Source organism: Coregonus clupeaformis, chromosome 9 (assembly GCF_020615455.1).
Source record: "Coregonus clupeaformis isolate EN_2021a chromosome 9, ASM2061545v1, whole genome shotgun sequence".
Classification (NCBI taxonomy): Eukaryota; Metazoa; Chordata; class Actinopteri; order Salmoniformes; family Salmonidae; genus Coregonus; species Coregonus clupeaformis.
Window position 1 is genome coordinate 24,176,928 of NC_059200.1, and position 24,732 is coordinate 24,201,659.

Here is a 24,732-nt window from a genome sequence, read left to right on the forward strand (position 1 = left end):
ATATACAGTGGGGAGAACAAGTATTTGATACACTGCCGATTTTGCAGGTTTTCCTACTTACAAAGCAGGTAGAGGTCTGTAATTTATATCATAGGTGCACTTCAAAAATCCAGAAAATCACATTGTATGATTTTTAAGTAATTAATTTGCATTTTATTGCATGACATAAGTATTTGATCACCTACCAACCAGTAAGAATTCCGGCTCTCACAGACCTGTTAGTTTTTCTTTAAGAAGCCCTCCTGTTCTCCACTCATTACCTGTATTAACTGCAATTGTTTGAACTCGTTACCTGTATAAAAGACACCTGTCCACACACTCAATCAAACAGACTCCAACCTCTCCACAATGGTCAAGACCAGAGAGCTGTGTAAGGACATCAGGGATAAAATTGTAGACCTGCACAAGGCTGGGATGGGCTACAGGACAATAGGCAAGCAGCTTGGTGAGAACGCAACAACTGTTGGCACAATTATTAGAAAATGGAAGAAGTTCAAGATGACGGTCAATCACCCTCGGTCTGGGGCTCCATGCAAGATCTCACCTCGTGGGGCATCAATGATCATGAGGAAGGTGAGGGATCAGCCCAGAACTACACGGCAGGACCTGGTCAATGACCTGAAGAGAGCTGGGACCACAGTCTCAAAGAAAACCATTAGTAACACACTACGCCGTCGTGGATTAAAATCCTGCAGCGCACGCAAGGTCCCCCTGCTCAGTCCAGCGCATGTCCAGGCACGTCTGAAGTTTGCCAATGACCATCTGGATGATCCAGAGGAGGAATGGGAGAAGGTCATGTTGTCTGATGAGACAAAAATAGAGCTTTTTGGTCTAAACTCCACTCGCCGTGTTTGGAGGAAGAAGAAGGATGAGTACAACCCCAAGAACACCATCCCAACCGTGAAGCATGGAGGTGGAAACATCATTCTTTGGGGATGCTTTTCTGCAAAGGGGACAGGACGACTGCACCGTATTGAGGGGAGGATGGATGGGGCCATGTTTCGCGAGATCTTGGCCAACAACCTCCTTCCCTCAGTAAGAGCATTGAAGATGGGTCGTGGCTGGGTCTTCCAGCATGACAACGACCCGAAACACACAGCCAGGGCAACTAAGGAGTGGCTCCGTAAGAACCATCTCAAGGTCCTGGAGTGGCCTAGCCAGTCTCCAGACCTGAACCCAATAGAACATCTTTGGAGGGAGCTGAAAGCCCGTATTGCCCAGCGACAGCCCCGAAACCTGAAGGATCTGGAGAAGGTATGTATGGAGGAGTGGGCCAAAATCCCTGCTGCAGTGTGTGCAAACCTGGTCAAGACCTACAGGAAACGTATGATCTCTGTAATTGCAAACAAAGGTTTCTGTACCAAATATTAAGTTCTGCTTTTCTGATGTATCAAATACTTATGTCATGCAATAAAATGCAAATCAATTACTTAAAAATCATACAATGTGATTTTCTGGATTTTTGTTTTAGATTCCGTCTCTCACAGTTGAAGTGTACCTATGATAAAAATTACAGACCTCTACATGCTTTGTAAGTAGGAAAACCTGCAAAATCGGCAGTGTATCAAATACTTGTTCTACCCACTGTATATACAACCGTTCAAAAGTTTGGGGTCACTTAGAAATGTCCTTGTTATCCATGAAAACATACATTAAATGAGTTTGAATAGGAAATATAGCAAAATGAATAGGAAATGTAGTCATTGATAAGGTTAGAAATAATGATTATTAATTGAAATAATAATTGTGTCCTTCAAACTTTGCTTTCGTCAAAGAATCCTCCATTTGCAGCAATTACAGCCTTGCAGACCTTTGGCATTCTAGTTGTCAATTTGTTGAGCTAATCTGAAGAGATTTCACCCCATGCTTCCTGAAGCATCTCCTACAAGTTGGATTGGCTTGATGGGCACTTCTTATGTACCATACGGTCAAGCTACTCCCACAACAGCTCAATAGGGTTGAGATCTAGTGACTGTGCTGGCCACTCCATTATAGACAGAATACCAGCTGACTGCTTCTTCCCTAAATAGTTATTGCATAGTTTGGAGCTGTGCTTTGGGTCATTGTCCTGTTGTAGGAGGAAATTGGCTCCAATCAAGCGCCGTCCACAGCGTATGGCATGGCGTTGCAAAATGGAGTGATAGCCTTCCTTCTTCAATATCCTTTTTACCCTGTACAAATCTCCCACTTTACCACCACCAAAGCACCCCCAGACCATCACTGCCTCCACCATGCTTGACAGATGGCATCAAGCACTCCTCCAGCATATTTTCATTTGGTCTGCGTCTCACAAATGTTCTTCTTTGTGATCCGAACACCTCAAACTTCGATTTGTCTGTCCATAACACTTTTTTCCAATCTTCCTCTGTCCAGTGTCTGTGTTCTTTTGCACATCTTAATCATTTCTTGTTATTGGCCAGTCTGAGATATGGCTTTTTCTTTGCAACTCTGCCTAGAAGGTCAGCATACGGGAGTCGCCTCTTCACTGTTGACGTTGAGACTGGTGTTTTGTGGGTACTATTTAATGAAGCTGCCAGTTGAGGAACTGTGAGGCGTCTGTTTCTCAAACTAGACACTCTAATGTATTTGTCTTCTTGCTCAGTTGTGCACCGGGGCCTCCCACTCCTCTTTCTATTCTGGTTAGAGCCAGTTTGCGCTGTTCTGTGAAGGGAGTAGTACACAGCGTTGAGCGAGATCTTCAGTTTCTTGGCAATTTCTCACATGGAATAGCCTTCATTTCTCAGAACAAAAATAGACTGACGAGTTTCAGAAGAAAGTTATTTGTTTCTGGCCAATTTGAGCCTGTAATCGAACCCACAATTGCTGATGCTCCAGATACTCAACTAGTCTCAAGAAGGCCAGTTTTATTGCTTCTTTAATCAGCACAACATTTTTCAGCTGTGCTAACATAATTGCAAAAGGGTTTTCTAATGATCAATTAGCCTTTTAAAATGATAAACTCGGATTAGCAAACACAACGTGCCATTGGAACACATTTCTAAGTGAACCCAAACTTTTGAACGGTAGTGTATATAACGGGCCTCTGTACGCCTATGTAGATATTCCATTAAAAATCAGCCGTTTCCAGCTACAATAGCCATTTACAACATTAACAATGTCTACACTGGATTTCTGAGCAATTTGATGTTATTTTAATGGACAAAAAAAATGCTTTTCTTTCGAAAACAAGGACATTTCTAAGTGACTCCAAACTTTTGAACGGTAGTGTATATATATAATAGTTATACATATATATATTTACAAAAATATATATAATGGGGGATTGGAAATGATGCAGACAATTACATTGATTGAAGCCACAATCTATCTGCAATATTAAAGCTGATCTACCCTCTAATATAAAAATATATAAAAATAATAATTTAATGTGCACCATCAACGTGGCATAAAGACATTGTGCACAGTAAGCCAGGCAGTCTTGCAGGAAGCTTCCCAAATCAGATGTTCATTGATGTGAGAGCCAGAGGTCCAACAAGATAAAAAATATCTTGCAAATCCAAAATGTCAGTACAGTATTTAGATCATTAATAAAAGCCAATGGAAAATAAGCTTGATGTGTTTTATTTTTGCCTCTGTGGCAGCATGCTGTGACCTGTTCTAAATCCATGTTTTATTGATGCAGATTTTAATGACTCACACTCCTTTTTAACGAGACAGTTTATTAAAGTTGGTTTTAATGCAGCTTCACTATTATGCCAGAGTTAGCATGACTAAACGTCCCTCTCTGGAGCTGCCTGAGTCCCATCCAATACACTGACTGCACACTATACTACACACACTGCATAGACCACACAGCCATGATTTTACATAACAAAGTGCATTTCTTCATTTCTTCCAGCCAATTTCTGAATACTTAATCAATCGTGGACAGACTACGAAAATATAAAGGGTACCGTAGATCTTTCATGATACAACGGGATGCGTAAGATCAGCAGCATTTAGTTCCGGTGCTTGGGTTTTTCCATCACTGGTTATTTGGACAAATCACGATTTTCACAGGTGTTAGCATCTTTTGAATTTTGGAAGGGGAGGGGACATTTGTTTCATAGACTCGCCCGTAACTTGCAAAGAGAGAGGGTGGAGCTCTTCGTTCCGGTTCCGATCATCATTCTATCTCTTCTCTTAACACTTATGGACCCAGAACTTAATTGAGCATCTGACCCATTACGCAACACTTTAGTTCTGGGTTAACCGAGATGACTGAATACTCATGCTCCAGGTAGTTTGTTACAGTGTATTCTGTATTTGTTACTGTACACATAGACTACTAGTTACATATCGTATATTACGTATGGTACTACTTATGTAAACAAATAATCATTATGACAGTCATTTATGTATGTAATTTGAATGTCTTCTCTGTGTTTTTTGTTTGCAGTATTGGCTAGACCCCTCAAAAACCCTTTCAGAACACAAAGATTTAATAACAAGTAAGTATCTCTTCCTTTCTCTGCATTCAGTTGAGTTGAATGCCTCTCAGCTGTTTGGATACAGACAGTGACTTGAAGTAGAAGTTTGCAACTGCTGCTGAAATCTCTCTCTCTCTCTCTCTCTCTCTCTCTCTCAGCAGGGCCTCCATACACACTCTATTTTGGGGTCAAGTTTTACGCTGAGAATCCCTGCAAGCTAAAAGAAGAAATAACAAGGTATGACTTATTGGTAAAGTACTAGATTTCTCCACATAATATCATGGTGGCTGCTATGCTATATATCAGAGGTAGGCAACCATGTTCCTGGAGTGACGCAGGTACTGCAGGATTTTGTTCCAACTAGGCACCACACCTGACCAACTGAGCTAATTGATCAGTTCAGGGATTGCCTAAATTCAACACACCTGGTCTTCCAGGTCAGTTAAACCAAAAACATGAAGTGCCTGTGGCACTCCAGGACCGGTGTTGCCTACCCCTGCTATACTGTATATCATTGAACAATCATCCAGTCACACATACAGTATAAAAGCTTACAAGCAGAGTACAGGTGGACCGTATCTGTCTGCTTGTTATGTCCTTATCTATGGCAATATGAAATAGCTTGTACTGTATTTCATGTGCTATATGGATGTGTGTCTGTGTGTGTCTCTGGGTACTGTAGGTACCAGTTCTTCCTGCAGGTGAAGCAGGACGTACTACAGGGTAGAATCCCCTGTCCCCTCGACATCAGCGCCCAGCTGGCTGCTCTGGCCATACAGTGTGAGTACACACAGAGAGGCAGAGAGAGTGGCAGAAAGAGAGAGAGAGGCAGAGAGAGAAGAGACAGAGAGAGAGACAGAGAGACAGCGAGAGAGACAAAGAGAGAGAAGAGACAGAGACAGAGAGAGAGAGACAGACAGAGAGAGAAGAGACCGATAGAGAGACCGAGAAGAGAGAGAGCGAGAGAGAAGAGAGAGAGCTAGAGAGAGAAGAGACAGAGAGAGAGAGAGACAGAGAGAGAGACAGTCAATTTGGCATGAGGGTCTGCTATACAAATTGAAGGAAAGTGGTGTTGGGGGAAAAACATACGACATTATAAAATCCATGTACACAAACAACAAGTGTGCGGTTAAAATTTGCAAAAAGCACACACATTTCTTTCCACAGGGCCGTGGGGTGAGACAGGGATGCAGCTTAAGCCCCACCCTCTTCAACATATATATCAACGAATTGGCGAGGGCACTAGAACAGTCTGCAGCACCCGGCCTCACCCTACTAGAGTCTGAAGTCAAATGTCTACTGATTGCTGATGATCTGGTGCTTCTGTCCCCAACCAAGGAGGGCCTACAGCAGCACCTAGATCTTCTAAACAGATTCTGTCAAACCTGGGCCCTGACAGTAAATCTCAGTAAGACAAAGATAATGGTGTTCCAAAAAAGGTCCAGTTGCCAGGACCACAAATACAAATTCCATCTAGACACCATTGCCCTAGAGCACACAAAAAAACTATACATACCTCGGCCTAAACATCAGCGCCACAGGTAACTTCCACAAAGCTGTGAACGATCTGAGAGAGAGGCAAGGCAAGAAGGGCCTTTTATGCCATCAAAAGGAACATAAAATTCCACATACCAATTAGGATCTGGCAAAAAATACTTGAATCAGTTATAGAACCCATTGCCCTTTATGGTTGTGAGGTCTGGGGTCCACTCACCAACCAATAATTCACAAAATGGGACAAACACCAAATTGAGATTCTGCATGCAGAATTCAGCAAAAAAATATCCTCAGTGTACAACGTAAAACACCAAATAATGCATGCAGAGCAGAATTAGGCCAATACCCGCTAATGAGTAAAATCCAGAAAAGAGCCATTAAATTCTACAACCACCTAAAAGGAAGTGATTCCCAAACCTTCCAGAACAAAGCCATCACCTACAGAGAGATGAACATGGAGAGGAGTCCCCTAAGCAAGCTGGTCCTGGGGCTCTGTTCACAAACACAAACAGACCCCACAGAGCCCCAGGAGAGCAACACAATTAGACCCAACCAAATCATGAGAAAACAAAAAGAGAATTACTTGACACATTGGAAAGAATTTACAAATAAATGGAGCAAACTAGAATGCTATTTGGCCCTAAACAGAGAGTACACAGTGGCAGAATACCTGACCACTGTGACTGACCGAAAATGAAGGAAAGCTTTGACTATGTACAGACTCAGTGAGCATAGCCTTGCTATTGAGAAAGGCCGCCGTAGGCAGACCTATATGCACACTGCCCACAAAATGAGGTGGAAACTGTGCTGCACTTCCTAACTTCCTGCCAAATGTATAACCATATTGGAGACAGAGACATCCCTCAGATTACACAGACCCACAAAGAATTCAAAAAACAAATCCAATTTGGATAAACTCCCATGTCTATTTGGTGAAATACCACAGTGTGCAATCACAGCAGCAAGATTTGTGACCTGTTGCCACAAGAAAATGGCAACCGGTGAAGAACAAACGCCATTGTAAATACAACCTAGAGTTGAAGTCGGAAGTTTACATACACCTTAGCCAAATACATTTAAACTCAGTTTTTCACAATTCCTGACATTTAATCCTAGTAAAAATTCCCTGTCTTAGGTCAGTTAGGATCACCACTTTATTTTAAGAATGTGAAATGTCAGAATAATAGTAGAGAAAATGATTTATTTCAGCTTTTATTTCTTTCATCACATTTGCAGTGGGTCAGAAGTTTACATACACTCAATTAGCATTTGGTAGCATTGCCTTTAAATTGTTTAACTTGGGTCAAACATTTCAGGTAGACTTCCACAAGCTTCCCACAATAAGTTGGTTGAATTTTGGCCCATTCCTCCTGACAGAGCTGGTGTAACTGAGTCAGGTTTGTAGGCCTCCTTGCTCGCACACACTTTTTCAGTTCTGCCCACAAATTTTCTATAGGATTGAGGTCAGGGATTTCTGATGGCCACTCCAATACCTTGACTTTGATGTCCTTAAGCCATTTTGCCACAACTTTGGAAGTATGCTTGGGGTCATTGTTCATTTGGAAGACCCATTTGCGACCAAGCATTAACTTCCTGACTGATGTCTTGAGATGTTGCTTCAATATATCCACCTATTTTTCCTTCCTCATGATACCATCTATTTTGTGAAGTGCACCAGTCCCTACTGCAGCAAAGCACCCCCACAGCATGATGCTTCCACCCCCGTGCTTCACGGTTGGGATGGTGTTCTTCGGCTTGCAAAGAACCCCCTTTTTCCTCCAAACGTAACAATGGCCAAATATTATGGCCAAACAGTTCTATTTTTGTTTCATCAGACCAGAGGACATTTCTTCAAAAAGTACAATCTTTGTCCCCATGTGCAGTTCCAAACCGTAGTCTGGCTTTTTTTATGGCGGTTTTGGAGCAGTGGCTTCTTCCTTGGTGAGCGGCCTTTCAGGTTATGTCAATATAGGTGTCACGGATTCTGCCGAGGCTGCTCCTCCTCCTTGCTCGGGCAGGCTTCGGCGTTCGTCGTCCCCAGAGTACTAGCTACTGCCGTTCGATGTTATCGGTGGTTGTTTAGTTTTGTCTGTATTGTTTACACCTGTTCGTCATTATGTTTAATTGTTTCCCTTATATTACCCCTGTCTCTCATCAGGACATTGTGTGTGATTGTTTTTCCCTTCACGGTTGTCATTTTAGTGAGCGGGTTATTTCCTCCCTGCGTGGAGTTATTTCTGTGTTCTTTTGGATCCTTATCGGATTAAAGTACGTGTCCGAGAGTTCTGTGTCCTGCGCCTGACTTCTTTTACCGCATCTCACCGACAGTCGTGACAATAGGACTCGTTTTACTGTGGAAATAGATACTTTTTTACCTGTTTCCTCCATCATCTTCACAAGGTCCTTTGCTGTTGTTCTGGGATTGATTTGCACCAAAGTACATTCATCTCTAGGAGACAGAACGAGTCTCCTTCCTGAGCGGTATGACGGCTGCGTGGTCCCATGGTGTTTATACTTGCATACTATTGTTTGTACAGATGAACGTGGTACCTTCAGGCGTTTGGAAATTGCTCCCAAGGATGAACCAGACTTGTAGAGGTGTACAATGTTTTTTCTGAGGTCTTGGCTGATTTCTTTTGATTTTCCCATGATGTCAAGCAAAGAGGCACTGAGTTTGAAGGTAGGCCTTGAAATACATCCACAGGTACTCCTCTAATTGACTCAAATGATGTCAATTAGCCTATCAGAAGCTTCTAAAGCCATGACATCATTTTCTGGAATTTTCCAAGCTGTTTAAAGGCACAGTCAACTTAGTGTATGTAAACTTCTGACCCACTGGAATTGTGAAACATTGAATTATAAGTGAAATAATCTGTTTGTAAACAATTGTTGGAAAAATTACTTGTGTCATGCACAAAGTAGATGTCCTAACCGACTTGCCAAAACTATAGTTTGTTAACAAGAAATTTGTGGAGTGGTTGAAAAACGAGTTTTAATGACCTAAGTGTGTGTAAAGTTCCGACTTCAACTGTATGTTTATTTATTTATATTTTTGTACTTTAACTATTTGCACATCATTATAACACTGTATATAGACATAATATGACATTTGAAATGCCTTTATTCTTTTGGAACGTTTGTGAGTGTAATGTTTACTGTTAATTTGTTATCGTTTATTTCACTTTTGTTGAATATCTATTTCACTTGCTTTGGCAATGTAAATATATGTTTCCCATGCCAATAAAGCCCTTAAATTGAATTTAATTGACAGAGAAGAGAGAGAGAGAGAGAAAGAGGCAGAGAGAGAGACACAGAGAGAGAGAGAGACAGAGAGAGAGAGACAGAGAGAGAGAGACAGAGAGAGAGAGAGAGACAGAGAGACAGAGAAGAGAGAGAGAGAGAGATACAGACAGAGAGAGAAGAGACAGAGAGAGAGAGAGAGAGAGAGACAGAAAGAGAGAGACAGACAGAGAGAGAGACAGAGAGAGAAGAGACAGAGAGAGAGAGAGAGAGAGAAGAGAGAGAGAGACAGAGAGAAGAGAGAGAGATAGAAGATAGACAGAGAGACAGAGAGAGAAGAGAGAGAGAGAAGAGAGAGATAGAAGATAGGTAGACAGAGAGACAGAGAGAGAGAGACAGAGGTATACAGTGCATTCGGAAAGTATTCAGACCCCTTGACTTTTTCCACATTTTGTTACGTTACAGACTTATTCTAAAATGGATTAAATAAATGTTTTTCCTCATTACTGTCACGCCCTGACTCAGGGGACTCGTATATGTTGAGTCAGGGTGTGTATGTTCTATGTTGTGTATTTCTATGTTGGTTTTCTAGTATGTCTAGATCTAGGTTGGCCGGTGTGGTTCCCAATCAGAGGCAGCTGTCGCTCGTTGTCTCTGATTGGGGACCATACTTAGGCAGCCTATTGGCACTAGTGGGTTGTGGGATCTTGTTCCGTGTGAGGTTTGTTGTGTGTACCTTAGGACGTCACGTATCGTTAGTTTATTGTTTTGTCGTTGTGTTTATTCGTTAAATAAACATGTTGGCATATCACGCTGCGCCTTGGTCCTTCTCGTTCATCAACGATCGTGACAGAAGATCCCACCTGACCTGGACCAAGCAATGTGCCGAGGAGGAGCAGAGAGGATGGACTTGGCAGGAGATGAGAGAGGAGCTGGCAAGAAAGAGGGAGGCCCTGATCAGGGTGTAGAGGCAATCCCAAAAAAATGTTTTGGGGGGGCACACGGTGTGGACGACGAGGCAGCAGGAGGCCGCGACAGGGCGGATCCGCTGGTTAGTAGAGGAGGCCACCAGATTAGGGGGGCCATTGGTTCAGAGGGAGCAGAAGGAAAGTGTAGAGGCACGGTGAGAGGAGCTGGTTAGGCAGCAGAAGGAGCGGGGGTTAATGAAGGAACCCAGTCCCGCTCCTCGCACCAATCAAGTGGTGCGTGTCGCCAGTCCAGTCCGGCCCGTTCCTGCTCCCCGCACTAAGCCAGTGGTGCGTGTTCCCAGTACGGCCCGACCAGTTCCTGCCCCTCGCACCAAGCCAGTGGTGCGCGTCGCCAGCCCGGCCTGTTCCTGCCCCTCGCACCAGGCCAGTGGTGCGCGTCGCCAGCCCGGCCCGGCCTGTTCCTGCCCCTCGCACCAAGCCAGTGGTGCGCGTCGCCAGCCCGGCCCGGCCTGTCCTGCTCCCCGCACTAGGCCAGTGGTGCGCGTCGCCAGCCCGGTCCGGTCCGTTCCTGCTCCCCGCACCAAGCCAGTGGTGCGTGTGTCCAGTCCAGCACGGCCCGTGCCTGTTCCACCGGTGCCTGGTCCGGCACCGGTCAGCTTGCCCACTCCGGAGCCAGAGCAGTCCGCTCCACCGGGGTCCAGTCCAGATCCGGTCAGCGGCTCCACTCCGGAGCCAGAGCAGTCCGCTCCACCGGTGCCCAGTCCAGCTCCGATCAGCGGCTCCAGTCCGGAGCCTGTGCAGTTCGCTCCACCGTCGTCGGGTCCAGCTCCAGTCAGCGGTTCCAGTCCAGACCCAGACGTCCGCCCCTCTCCAGGTTCGGGGTCTCCCACACCAGGGTCCAGACAGGGCTTGGTACTTCGTGGGAGGAAGAAGAGGGGAAGCAGCGCGCCGAGGTCCAGACCAGACCAGGGGCGCAACAGGGAGGCGGAGAGTAAGAGGTCGTCACGCCCGGAGCCGGAGCCGGATCCGCCTCCGAGGCGGAATGCCCACCCGGCCCCTACCCTGTTATGTTTATGTTGCGCGGTCGGAGTCCGCACCTTTGAGGGGGGGTACTGTCACGCCCTGACTCAGGGGACTCGTATATGTTGAGTCAGGGTGTGTATGTTCTATGTTGTGTATTTCTATGTTGGTTTTCTAGTATGTCTAGATCTAGGTTGGCCGGTGTGGTTCCCAATCAGAGGCAGCTGTCGCTCGTTGTCTCTGATTGGGGACCATACTTAGGCAGCCTATTGGCACTAGTGGGTTGTGGGATCTTGTTCCGTGTGAGGTTTGTTGTGTGTACCTTAGGACGTCACGTATCGTTAGTTTATTGTTTTGTCGTTGTGTTTATTCGTTAAATAAACATGTTGGCATATCACGCTGCGCCTTGGTCCTTCTCGTTCATCAACGATCGTGACAATTACCCCATAATGACACAGTGAAAACAGGTTTTTAGAAATTTTTGCAAATGTATAAAAAAACAAAACAGAAATACCTTATTTGCGTAAGTATTCAGACACGAAATTGAGCTCAGGTGCATCCTGTTTCCATTGATCATCCTTGAGATTTGGAAAGGCACACACCTGTCTATATAAGGTCCCACAGTTGACAGTGCATGTCAGAGCAAAACCAAGCCATGAGGTCGAAGGAATTGTCCGTAGAGCTCCGAGACGGGATTGTGTCGAGGCACAGATCTGGTGAAGGGTACCAAACATTTCTGCAGCATTGAAGGTCCCCAAGAACACAGTGGCCTCCATCATTCTTAAATGGAAGAAGTTTGGAACCACCAAGACTCTTCCTAGAGCAGGCTGCCCGGCCAAACTGAGCAATCGGGGGACAAATGTCAAAAAACATGTTTTTGCTTTGTCATTATGGGGTATTGTGTGTAGATTGATGATGGGGAAGAAACAATTTAATCCTTTTTAGAATAAGGCTGTAACGTAACATAATGTGGAAAAAGTCAAGGGGTCTGAATACTTTCTGAATGCACTGCAAATAGTGAATAAATAGAGATTAGTATTATGTGATGCCACTATTCTTAGTAGTATGTGATCTCTCACACAGTCAAAATGTGTGCATGCGTATGTGTGTGTGTTTGTGTGTGTATGCTTATGCTCATTCGTCTGTCTTTCACTATTTCTCTTCAGCCGAGCTTGGCGACTACGACCCGTACAAACATGTGTCGGGATACGTGTCAGAGTACCGCTTCGTCCCGGACCAGAAAGAGGAACTGGAGGACGCAATTGAGACAATCCACAAAACTGTAATGTAAGAAAGCCCTCTCCTCTCCTCTCTCCTCTCCTCTCCCGCCTTCTCTCCTCTCCTATCCTATCCTCTTCTCGCTCCTCTCTCCTCCTCTGCTCTCTCCTCTCCCCTCCCTTCTCCCCTGTCCTTTCTCCTCTTCTCCTCTCTCCTCTCCTCTCTTCGACCTCTATGACAGCCAGCCTAATCCCTAATCCCAGTCTGATTCCCTCATAGCAGGTTCCCCTCTCTCTCCACTGTACTATACGTCAGATATAATCCAACTGTTATTGTTACTGTACAGTGTTAAAGTGTTAAAGTGTCTGGGTTGTGCAGTCAGTCTCTGATGGTGTATTAATAACTTAGTCAATCTCTGATGGTGTATTAATAACTTAGTCAGTCTCTGGTGGTTTATTAATAACTGAGTCAGTCTCTGGTGGTGTATTAATAACTTAGTCAGTCTCTGGTGGTGTATTAATAATTTAGTCAGTCTGGTGGTATATTTTTTAATAACTTAGCCAGTCTGGTGGTGTATTAATAACTTAGTCAGTATCTGGTGGTGTATTAATAACTTAGTCAGTATCTGGTGGTGTATTAATAACTTAGTCAGTATCTGGTGGTGTATTAATAACTTAGTCAGTCTCTGGTAGTGTATTAATAACTTAGTCAGTATCTGGTGGTGTATTAATAACTTAGTCAGTCTCTGGTAGTGTATTAATAACTTAGTCAGTATCTGGTGGTGTATTAATAACTTAGTCAGTATCTGGTGGTGTATTAATAACTTAGTCAGTATCTGGTGGTGTATTAATAACTTAGTCAGTCTCTGGTAGTGTATTAATAACTTAGTCAGTATCTGGTGGTGTATTAATAACTTAGTCAGTCTCTGGTGGTGTATTAATAACTTAGTCAGTCTGGTGGTGTATTAATAACTTAGTCAGTATCTGGTGGTGTATTAATAACTTAGTCAGTCTCTAATGGTGTATTAATAACTTAGTCAGTCTCTGATGGTGTATTAATAACTTAGTCAGTCTCTGATGGTGTATTAATAACTTACCTAATGGAACATCTGTCTCATAATACACAAAACTGTAATGTAAATAATCCCTCTCCTCTCTGGTGGTGTATTAATAACTTAGTCAGTCTCTGATGGTGTATTAATAACTTAGTCAGTCTGGTGGTGTATTAATAACCTACGTAATTGAACATCTGTCTCATAAGGGATTATCTGCAGTATCTGATCTAATCATTTCTCAGAAAGCAAGGGAATCGTTTAACTCTGTTGTGACTTTTAACTTGCTGAGATATAACATGTAACTACAGAGATGACTTCATCTGTAACTGTTTACTAGTTCTGGTACTGTAATACTGAACCCTAGTTGAGTCCTTCTTTTATCTTTTCTGAAGGGGTTTTTCCCTCTCAAAACAAGACTGTTGACAAAGGCATACTGTTATCTCTTTGATATATTAATAATTTATTTGCTTAGGGAAATGAGGTTGGAGACATCTGAGAATTTCTCCACTATCGTTCAATTTCATCTTAAAGTGGTCCACTACGGTGGTAATCCCATGGTTCCTTGGCTGGGTGGGATATCAGTTCCCGGGAATACCATTGGGAATCCTGCACTGTGGGATGTTGTGTGTGATAATAAGGATTCCTGGCTCTGCTCCCTACTCTTTGAAATAGGAGCTAAGAGCCCTACAGTCCTAACAGGCCAGAGGTGACCTATGGACAGCTCAATCACCTGCCTGGTATGTTGAAGTGGCTTGGAGGGAGTGTGTGTGTCAGTATGTGTCTGTGTGGGTGTGTGGTGTGTTTCACTACCTCTCCTGCTGTAGGGGTATAGGATAGGGGTGACCAACAGAGCTGTAGGGGTATAGGATAGGGGTGACCAACAGAGCTGTAGGGGTATAGGGGTATAGGATAGGGGTGACCAACAGAGCTGTCACAGAGAAGAAAAGACCAGAGTCGTGATGATGAGAGCTAGAGCCATGAATGACTGACTTCTCCCACACTAAAATGATAATTAACCCCAGGTCTATCAAGGCTAAAGGACGGCAGCCCCCAATCTGCATTAGGTCAGATTACACAGTGCTGCCAGGACCCCGACCCTATTTGTGAGGATTATGGATTACAGCTGTGACGGCTGGTCTGCTCTGACGAACACACTCCTCATTGTCTCATAGACACACAGAGGATAGGCTGAAAGCAGGGCTAAGGTGAGAGGAGGCATGCAGGGAGAGAGAGGGGGGATAGAGATATTTTTGTATTGTTTGTTTCACTTTTGTTTATTATCTATTTCATGCCAATAAAGCCCCTTAAATTGAAATTGAGAGAGAGAGAGAGAGAGAGAGAGAGAGAGAGAGAGAGAGAGAGAGAGAGAGAGAGAGAGAGAGAGAGAGAGAGAGAGAGAGAGAGAGAGAGAGAGAGAGAGAGAGAGAGGTGAATTACATGGTAATATAACAAAAAGACAGACTGACATAGACAGACAGACAGACAGACAGGATTGAAAAGAGAGAAATATCCATTTGATATAATATATAATTATCCAAAGCGACTTACAGTCATGTGTGCATAAATTTTTACGTATGGGTGGTCCCGGGGATCGAACCCACTACCCTGGCGTTACAAGCGCCATGCTCTACCAATTGAGCTACAGAGGACTTTGTTTGATAATCTCATATTGAAATGTGATTATATGAATCTGGTCAGTTCAGTGACAGTGGCCATTAAACCAATGTTGACAGTATGAAAGTGTTAAATATTTGATATTATGGATTTTACCATCATATGATTATGGTTATCCATCCATTCCCTGGTGTTGTTTGTGTATTCCAGACAGTGGCATGGACTACAGTATCGTGACAGTGAAGTGATTATGTGGTTTAATCTCAGTGTGAAGCAGGATAAAGAGCCAGCTCCTCTCCACTAATGTCCTCTCCATTACACCAACACAATCTCCCCATGCAGCCCCCGGCGGCCTGACACACAATCACACACACACACACACACACACACACACACACACACACACACACACACACACACACACACACACACACACACACACACACACACTATAATGACCCAGCCCCACTATACCCTCGCTGCAGCCAATCCTGGGCCTTTCTCTGTGGATAACAACATTCTCCTCGCAGTCAGACAGAAACTGATACAAATGTATCCAGTTTATTATTTTATAACAGAAACCTATAGGGTTGGGCCTCCCGAGTGGCGCAGCGGTCTAAGGCACTGCATCGCAGTGCTACAGACGTCACTACAGACCCGGGTTCGATCCCAGGCTGTTTCGCAGCCGGCTGCGACTGGGAGACCCATGAGGCGGCGCGCAATTACCCCTCCCCTGGGTTAGGGGAGGGTTTGGCCGGACGGGATGTCCTTGTCCCATCGCGCTCTAGCGACTCCTTGTGGAGGGCCGGGCGCATGCACACTGACTTCGGTCGCCAGTTGTACGGTGTTTCCTCCGACACATTAGTGTGGCTGGCTTCCGGGTTAAGCGAGCAGTGTGTCAAGAAGCTGTGCGGCTTGGCAGGGTCGTGTTTTGGAGGATGGCTCTCGACCTTCACCTCTCCCGAGTCCGTACAGGAGTTGCAGCAATGGGACAAGACTGTAACTCCCAATTGGATATCACGAAAATCAAAATTCTCAGACTGAGACACATCATATACCTTTAAACATTACATTTCTTCTTACAGTGTCAACCCCATAAGTCCTGAAAGTTGTTAGTCTATGACCATACATCCCCTTAATGTTGTTGAGAAAGACAACAGGCAGCTATCAATGACTAAGAGACAGTGATCATCATTTGGTTTTGCTCTATTCCCTCTGGGGCCTCTTAGCTCCTCTTAGCTTCTCTCTCTCGCTCTCTCTCTCTCTCTCTCTCTCTCTCTCTCTCTCTCTCTCTCTCTCTCTCTCTCTCTCTCTCTCTCGCTCTCGCTCTCTCTCTCTCTGTGTGTCTCTGTCTCTGTCTCTGTCAGTGCTGCTGTGACTGAGTGTAACACTGGAGGGTGATGCTCAGCCCTCAGCTCCGTGGCCTGCTGATGAGACTCGAGCCTGGGTCATTATTTACCCAGTGAGCTAAGCGTCCTGTGGAAAGAGGAGAGTGGAGCAGGCTGGTCTGATTGGTGATCAGTCACTAGGGGGTTCATCCAGGCATCCTCCTTTCCTCCCACCGCTGTCTGACTGATGATCAGAGAGAGGCTGGGGTATGGGACAGAGGAGAGGAAGAGGGGAGGAAGAGAGACAGAAGTAGCGGGAGGAAGAGAGTAATAGAGAGAGAGAAGGAGCGGGAGAAGATGCAGATAGATATAGAGAGAGGTTGTTATATGAGGAAAAAAGGGGAGGCAGTGGGAAGGAAGAGAGAGAGGAAGAGATAGACGGAGGGACTCAGAAGGAGAGAGAGACCTGGGCCCTGACAGTAAATCTCAATAAGACAAAATTCTATGCCTTCTATGCCATCAAAAATAACATAAAATTCCACATACCAATTAGGATATGGCTAAAAATACTTAAATCAGTTATAGAACCCATTGCCCTTTATGGTTGTGAGGTCTGGGGTCCGCTCACCAACCAAGAATTCACAAATTGGGACAAACAACAAATTTAGAATTCTGCAAAAATATCCTCAGTGTACAACGTACAACACCAAATAATGCATGCAGAGCAGAATTAGGCCGATACCCGCTAATGATCAAAATCCAGAAAAGAGCCATTAAATTCTACAACCACCTAAAAGGAAGTGATTCCCAAACCTTCCATAACAAAGCCATCACCTACAGAGAGATGAACCTGGATAAGAGTCCCCTAAGCAAGCTGGTCCTGGGGCTCTGTTCACAAACACAAACAGACCCCACAGAGCCCCAGGACAGCAACACAATTAGACCCAACCAAATCATGAAAAAACAAAAAGATAATTACTTGACACATTGGAAAGAATTAACAAAAAAACAGAGCAAACTAGAATGCTATTTCAAAGAGTACACAGTGGCAGACTACCTGACCACTGTGACTGACCCAAAATTAAGGAAAGTTTTGACTATGTACAGACTCAGTGAGCATAGCCTTGCTATTGAGAAAGGTCGCCGTAGGCAGACCTGGCTCTCAAGAGAAGACAGGCTATGTGCACACTGCCCACAAAATGAGGTGGAAACTGAGCTGCACTTCCTAACCTCCTGCTAAATGTATGACCATATTAGAGACACATATTTCCCTCAGATTACACTGACAATAAATGCCAATAAAGCCCCTTAAATTGAATTGAGATACAGTGGAAGAGAGAGAGAGAGAGGGAAAGAGAGAGAGAGAGATGCTGCAGTGTGAAAACAAGGGGAGACAAGAGGAGAGGCAGAGGAAGGAAAAGAGAGGTAGAAGGTGCTCTGGGGGGTGATAGATACAGAGAGATAGACGTAGTTCTCTCAAAAGCCTGTGGATGTCAACCTCACTGTGATCTGCTATGTAGAACACCCAGCACCACACCCCTTGTCATATATCTGCTGCTCTCTGACTCTCTTCCACTTCCTATTCCTGTCTCGTCCGTCCAGGCGGCCTCGGTCCCACAGGCAGCAGGCAGGCAGGCCAGGCGGGAAGAAATTAGGCCAACCAAACACACTAACGACACACACACACACAGCCAGGCAGGCAGACGTGGGGCCAAACGGAGGGATGAGTGTCCCTGTCCCCGCCCGTTGTGTCACGGCTCCATGGAGCCCCTGCCTCCACCCCGGAGCGTCCGTTAATAACTCCCCGTTCCAAGCCACTCAACCACCTAACTGCATTTATACCGACAATCATCTCAGCCCTGGCCCGGCTACCTACAAAGAACATGTGAACAGAATCCATAATGGACTGGGAAAGAAGGATGAGATTGTGTCTTCAGGGTATGGAGGGAGAAGGGAGGTGGGAGGAGCTCTAGGGGTCACACTTCAACAGGCTGAATGAGTCTGAGTCTCTGTGTTACTAATGTGTGTGATCAGGAGATCAATGATACGGCTCGAGAGCAGAGAGGGAGGAGAGGATGCCTCACTCCTCTAACCTCTAACATGAGGAGGGAGATGTGGGCACAGTATATGGAGTTTACCAAAGCCAGAGTTTACACTGCAGACACACAGCTTATAGTCCAGAGATTACAGTGTGGGTTGCACGATACATACAATAATACCTTTGTGACAGAGGTATTCCATCACCCTTTATCCACATTCATAGATATTTTCACCATATTGTAGACTTAGTTGACAGTTGGTACACGATTCACTCTCGATAAACATATCGTATGTACACAGCAAAGCACAGGCAGTTGCTCCATACCTGTGTTCTCCTAGACTGCATACTTTTGGTTTTTAAACATGACTCTCTCTGTATGACATTGTAGTTAATGAGTAATAGGAGATACATAACCCAGTCCCCAACCTAGTTGTTAACATGGAATGTTAGTAAATAGGAATGTAGAAAAAGCATTACTGATTAGATGAGGAGGGGGGAAAGTATGTTATGTTACGTTTTTGAAAAGTGTATTAGTTTCATTTGAGTTTATTTAATTGTCGTCTCGTGGGACCAGACAAGTCTGTCTCTGAACATTTAAGTCTGGCATGTAAGATTACTTGTATTGTAGTTCCTTATTATTATTAATATTATTATTATTATGATATATAACCTATTTATCTCAGTGTTGCCACTTCAGAGTGAATCCATTGTATTGTATCTGTCCACACTGCATACAGTACTCTAAAACACTCTAGCTATAATCTCTCTACCTATAATTACCTCTGTTGTTGACCAGGTATGTCATCATGTTAGATTTACTGTTATTAGACTGGGCGATTCATGACAGTTAAACAACTCTCCATCCCTGCTGTAATACTGTCATCAGGGGTGAAGTACAACACAATAAATATCAACTTTCCATTTATTTTGGGTGTTCTCTTGTTGCACTGCATTCCACCAACAGTCACTTAGTGATTTGTTACATGGCTGTTTCTAAACACTTAGCTTTAGATGTTTCTAAACCCTTAGCTTTAGAATAGATAAAGGTATCTAGATGTACTAAGTAGACTGTACAATATAATGTTAGACTACGGTATGTATACTTGTAGGTGTATACTAGCTCATGTTATACCATGTATACAGTAAGATGTATACTTGATAATGTTAGACTACGGTATGTATACTTGTAGGTGTATACTAGCTCATGTTATACCATGTATACAGTAAGATGTATACTCGATAATGTCACACTATGTATACTTGTAGATACACACTAGACAAGATTTCCTTCTATGTGTTTGTCTATGGGCTTGAAAGCCTTTCCTGATGCTTCACCAACAAGATACCATCTCTGTGTTTCAGGGAACAGGTTCCCTCCAAGGCTGAACTCAATTATCTAGGAATCGCCAAAACACTGGATATGTACGGAGTCGACCTTCACCCTGTCTTCGTAAGTAGGAGCTGGACTCGCTGACTGTGGAGAAGACTGGGATGCTTGTTAGAGCTGTATTCTGTGGTTCATCACAATCACCTTAACCTTGATCATATTCCTTCTTATTTTCCTAGTCTCTCTGTGTGGAGAGATGACTGTTTTACTATGTTCTTACCCTTTGACACATACGTTAATATCCTGACTCTGTGTTATTGCTGGTTGGCACTTAGTATGTAAATTGATTTTGGAATAATACCTGTTATTGTGGTGTGTTTCAGGGAGAGAATCAATCTGAATACTTCCTGGGGTTAACACCTATTGGAGTTGTTGTCTACAAGAACAAAACACAAGTTGGGAAGTATTTCTGGTAGCTATTGTTTTTGGATGATTTGTATACCCTGTAGGAGTAAATAATGACTATGATGGTTTGACCTATAACTCCCATTTCGGGCTCTATTTTAACAAACCTAACACAATGGTAAATCTTAAGTGCAGGCGGTAGCGCTATAGGTTCAGGGATGTGTTAGAAATACTTTTGCTATTTTCACTATCACAATTATCGGCTCACTTGCTGGCGTTGGTGCGAAAGGGCGGGGTTTTGATGAATAAACAAGTTGTGGTTGTGCTGAGGCTTGGCCCCTCACTGGCCAATCAGAACGTGCTCCTTGGTGAAATATGTGGTTGCTTCAAGTTGTGTATTTACGGTATTTTATGTATTGCCTTGGAATCAACTCCAATTCCAATGTTAGTCCTTTATAGTTTGTTAAATGGCTTACAGAAACAAAATAGCAAAATGTAGACCTATCTTTGCTAAAGACGTTACTTTCAACCCATTTGCAGTCCACATTGTTCTAAGTAATTGTATGGCTTCAATAGCATTCACACTGATCTAGGGGCTAGGCCTACTGTAAATTGCATTGTGGCTGAGCATGGACATGCCAAACATTGTCAATAAGCAAGATTAAATTAATTATTGTTAAGGCCTAAAAGAGAAGGAATAATTTGAATCAAATTCTAAACAAAACAACAACTTCTTTTAAATAGGCTATGTCACACTTACAGGCACCATCATTTCTTCCTGAGGGAATACAGTGAGGGAAAAAAGTATTTGATCCCCTGCTGATTTTGTACGTTTGCCCACTGACAAAGAAATGATCAGTCTATAATTTTAATGGTAGGTTTATTTGAACAGAGAGAGACAGAATAACAACAAAATCCAGAAGAACGCATGTCAAAAATGTTATAAATTGATTTGCATTTGAATGAGGGGAAATAAGTATTTGACCCCCTCTCAATCAGAAAGATTTCTGGCTCCCAGGTGTCTTTTTATACAGGTAACGAGCTGAGATTAGGAGCACACTCTTAAAGGGAGTGCTCCTAATCTCAGTTGTTACCTGTATAAAAGACACCTGTCCACAGAAGCATTCAATCAATCAGATTCCAAACTCTCCACCATGGCCAAGACCAAAGAGCTCTCCAAGGATGTCAGGGACAAGATTGTAGACCTACACAAGGCTGGAATGGGCTACAAGACCATCGCCAAGCAGCTTGGTGAGAAGGTGACAACAGTTGGTGCGATTATTCGCAAATGGAAGAAACACAAAATAACTGTCAATCTCCCTCGGCCTGGGGCTCCATGCAAGATCTCACCTTGTGGAGTTGCAATGATCATGAGAACGGTGAGGAATCAGCCCAGAACTACACGGGAGGATCTTGTCAATGATCTCAAGGCAGGTGGGACCATAGTTACCAAGAAAACAATTAGTAACACACTACGCCGTGAAGGACTGAAATCCTGCAGCGAACGCAAGGTCCTCCTGCTCAAGAAAGCACATATACAGGGCCATCTGAAGTTTGCCAATGAACATCTGAATGATTCAGAGGAGAACTGGGTGAAAGTGTTGTGGTCAGATGAGACCAAAATGGAGCTCTTTGGCATCAACTCAACTCGTCGTGTTTGGAGGAGGAGGAATGCTGCCAATGACCCCAAGAACACCATCCCCACCGTCAAACATGGAGGTGGAAACATTATGCTTTGGGGGTGTTTTTCTGCTAAGGGGACAGGACAACTTCACTGCATCAAAGGGACAATGGACGGGGCCATGTACCGTCAAATCTTGGGTGAGAATCTCCTTCCCTCAGCCAGGGCATTGAAAATGGGTCGTGGATGGGCATTCCAGCATGACAATGACCCAAAACACACGGCCAAGGCAACAAAGGAGTGGCTCAAGAAGAAGCACATTAAGGTCCTGGAGTGGCCTAGCCAGTCTCCAGACCTTAATCCCATAGAAAATCTGTGGAGGGAGCTGAAGGTTCGAGTTTCCAAACGTCAGCCTCGAAACCTTAATGACTTGGAGAACATCTGCAAAGAGGAGTGGAACAAAATCCCTCCTGAGATGTGTGCAAACCTGGTGGCCAACTACAAGAAACGTCTGACCTCTGTGATTGGCAACAAGGGTTTTGCCACCAAGTACTAAGTCATGTTTTGCAGAGGGGTCAAATACTTATTTCCCTCATTAAAATGCAAATCAATTTATAACATTTTTGACATGCGTTTTCTGGATTTTTTTGTTGTTATTCTGTCTCTCACTGTTCAAATAAACCTACCATTAAAATGATAGACTGATCATGTCTTTGTCAGTGGGCAAACGTACAAAATCAGCAGGGGATCAAATACTTTTTTCCCTCACTGTATAATATTAAAACAACGCAGACTATGGAGGGTTTTACTCACATCTCAACTTTTCACAGTAGCTGGACAAAGATCCAATATAACGAGAAAGGGACAATGTCCACTCACTGTTATACTGCTCCCAAATATTAATATAATCAGAACCATCTTACAGATCAGATCACATTCACACATCTCCAGCAGTTGCATTGCAAGCGTGCTACGGATGTTGGAAAGGTGAATCATTCTAATAAGTTTGGTTGTAATAAAATGTAAAGATAAACAAGCAATCCGTTTTTTTAAAAGAAATAAATGTGAAATGTAATGATGTCATAAAACCACCAGGATAAAAAAGATAGTCATTGTTGTTGAACCAGCCTTCCTTATAGTAGGCCTGAGGGAGGGCTTGTTGTTGAACCAGCCTTCCTTATAGTAGGCCTGAGGGAGGGCTTGTTGTTGAACCAGCCTTCCTTATAGTAGGCCTGAGGGAGGGCTTGTTGTTGAACCAGCCTTCCTTATAGTAGGCCTGAGGGAGGGCTTGTTGTTGAACCAGCCTTCCTTATAGTAGGCCTGAGGGAGGGCTTGTTGTTGAACCAGCCTTCCTTATAGTAGGCCTGAGGGAGGGCTTGTTGTTGAACCAGCCTTCCTTATAGTAGGCCTGAGGGAGGGCTTGTTGTTGAACCAGCCTTCCTTATAGTAGGCCTGAGGGAGGGCTTGTTGTTGAACCAGCCTTCCTTATAGTAGGCCTGAGGGAGGGCTTGTTGTTGAACCAGCCTTCCTTATAGTAGGCCTGAGGGAGGGCTTGTTGTTGAACCAGCCTTCGTTATAGTAGGCCTGAGGGAGGGCTTGTTGTTGAACCAGCCTTCCTTATAGTTGGCCTGAGGGAAGGCTTGTTGTTGAACCAGCCTTCCTTATAGTAGGCCTGAGGGAGGGCTTGGGTTGCTGTTGAAACAGCCTTCCTTATAGTAGGCCTGAGGGAAGGCTTGTTGTTGAAACAGCCTTCCTTATAGTAGGCCTGAGGGAGGGGTTGCTGTTGAAACAGCCTTCCTTATAGTAGGCCTGAGGGAGGGCTTGTTGTTGAACCAGCCTTCCTTATAGTAGGCCTGAGGGAGGGCTTGTTGTTGAACCAGCCTTCCTTATAGTAGGCCTGAGGGAGGGCTTGTTGTTGAACCAGCCTTCCTTATAGTAGGCCTGAGGGAGGGCTTGTTGTTGAACCAGCCTTCCTTATAGTAGGCCTAAGGGGAGGGCTTGTTGTTGAACCAGCCTTCCTTATAGTAGGCCTGAGGGAGGGCTTGTTGTTGAACCAGCCTTCGTTATAGTAAGCCTGAGGGAGGGCTTGGGTTGCTGTTGAAACAGCCTTCCTTATAGTAGGCCTGAGGGAGGGCTTGTTGTTGAACCAGCCTTCCTTATAGTAGGCCTGAGGGAGGGCTTGTTGTTGAACCAGCCTTCCTTATAGTAGGCCTGAGGGAGGGCTTGGGGTGCTGTTGAACCAGCCTTCCTTATATTAGGCCTGAGGGAGGGCTTGGGTTGCTGTTGAATCAACTTTCCTTATAGTAGGCCTGAGAGAGGGCTTGTTGTTGAACCAGCCTTCCTTATAGTAGGCCTGAGGGAGGGCTTGTTGTTGAACCAGCCTTCCTTATAGTAGGCCTGAGGGAGGGCTTGTTGTTGAACCAGCCTTCCTTATAGTAGGCCTGAGGGAGGGCTTGTTGTTGAACCAGCCTTCCTTATAGTAGGCCTGAGGGAGGGCTTGTTGTTGAACCAGCCTTCGTTATAGTAAGCCTGAGGGAGGGCTTGGGTTGCTGTTGAAACAGCCTTCCTTATAGTAGGCCTGAGGGAGGGCTTGTTGTTGAACCAGCCTTCCTTATAGTAGGCCTGAGGGAGGGCTTGTTGTTGAACCAGCCTTCCTTATAGTAGGCCTGAGGGAGGGCTTGTTGTTGAACCAGCCTTCCTTATAGTAGGCCTGAGGGAGGGCTTGTTGTTGAACCAGCCTTCGTTATAGTAGGCCTAAGGGAGGGCTTGTTGTTGAACCATCCTTCCTTATAGTAGGCCTGAGGAAGGGCTTGTTGTTGAACCAGCCTTCCTTATAGTTGGCCTGAGGGAGGGCTTGGGTTTTCAACATATGAAATGGAAAACAAGCAATTTTTACAAGTTATAAAAACTTCTAAATACTAGGTTCACCGGTGCAGGCTGGGATGGCTGGGTGACCTGGCTTGGTATTCACCGAGGTTCTCATCTCTCGTTTCAGGATGGGCATGGAC

The 24,732-nt window shown here is 44.4% G+C and overlaps 1 protein-coding gene across 3 annotated transcripts in view; it reads left to right on the forward strand.

Moving 5' to 3' along the window:
* The window catches only part of LOC121573503 (band 4.1-like protein 4), a 117,399-nt gene that overhangs the window by 49,324 nt on the left and 43,343 nt on the right, over positions 1-24,732 (forward strand). For 2 of the 3 annotated variants that reach the window (XM_045222526.1, XM_045222528.1), the window contains exons 4-9: positions 4,400-4,451; positions 4,589-4,667; positions 5,113-5,210; positions 12,283-12,403; positions 19,734-19,821; positions 20,082-20,170. In XM_045222526.1, coding sequence (XP_045078461.1) covers positions 4,400-4,451; positions 4,589-4,667; positions 5,113-5,210; positions 12,283-12,403; positions 19,734-19,821; positions 20,082-20,170 — 527 coding nt within the window. The remainder of the gene's footprint in view (positions 1-4,399; positions 4,452-4,588; positions 4,668-5,112; positions 5,211-12,282; positions 12,404-19,733; positions 19,822-20,081; positions 20,171-24,732) is intronic. The other variant, XM_045222527.1, reaches the window with a different exon arrangement.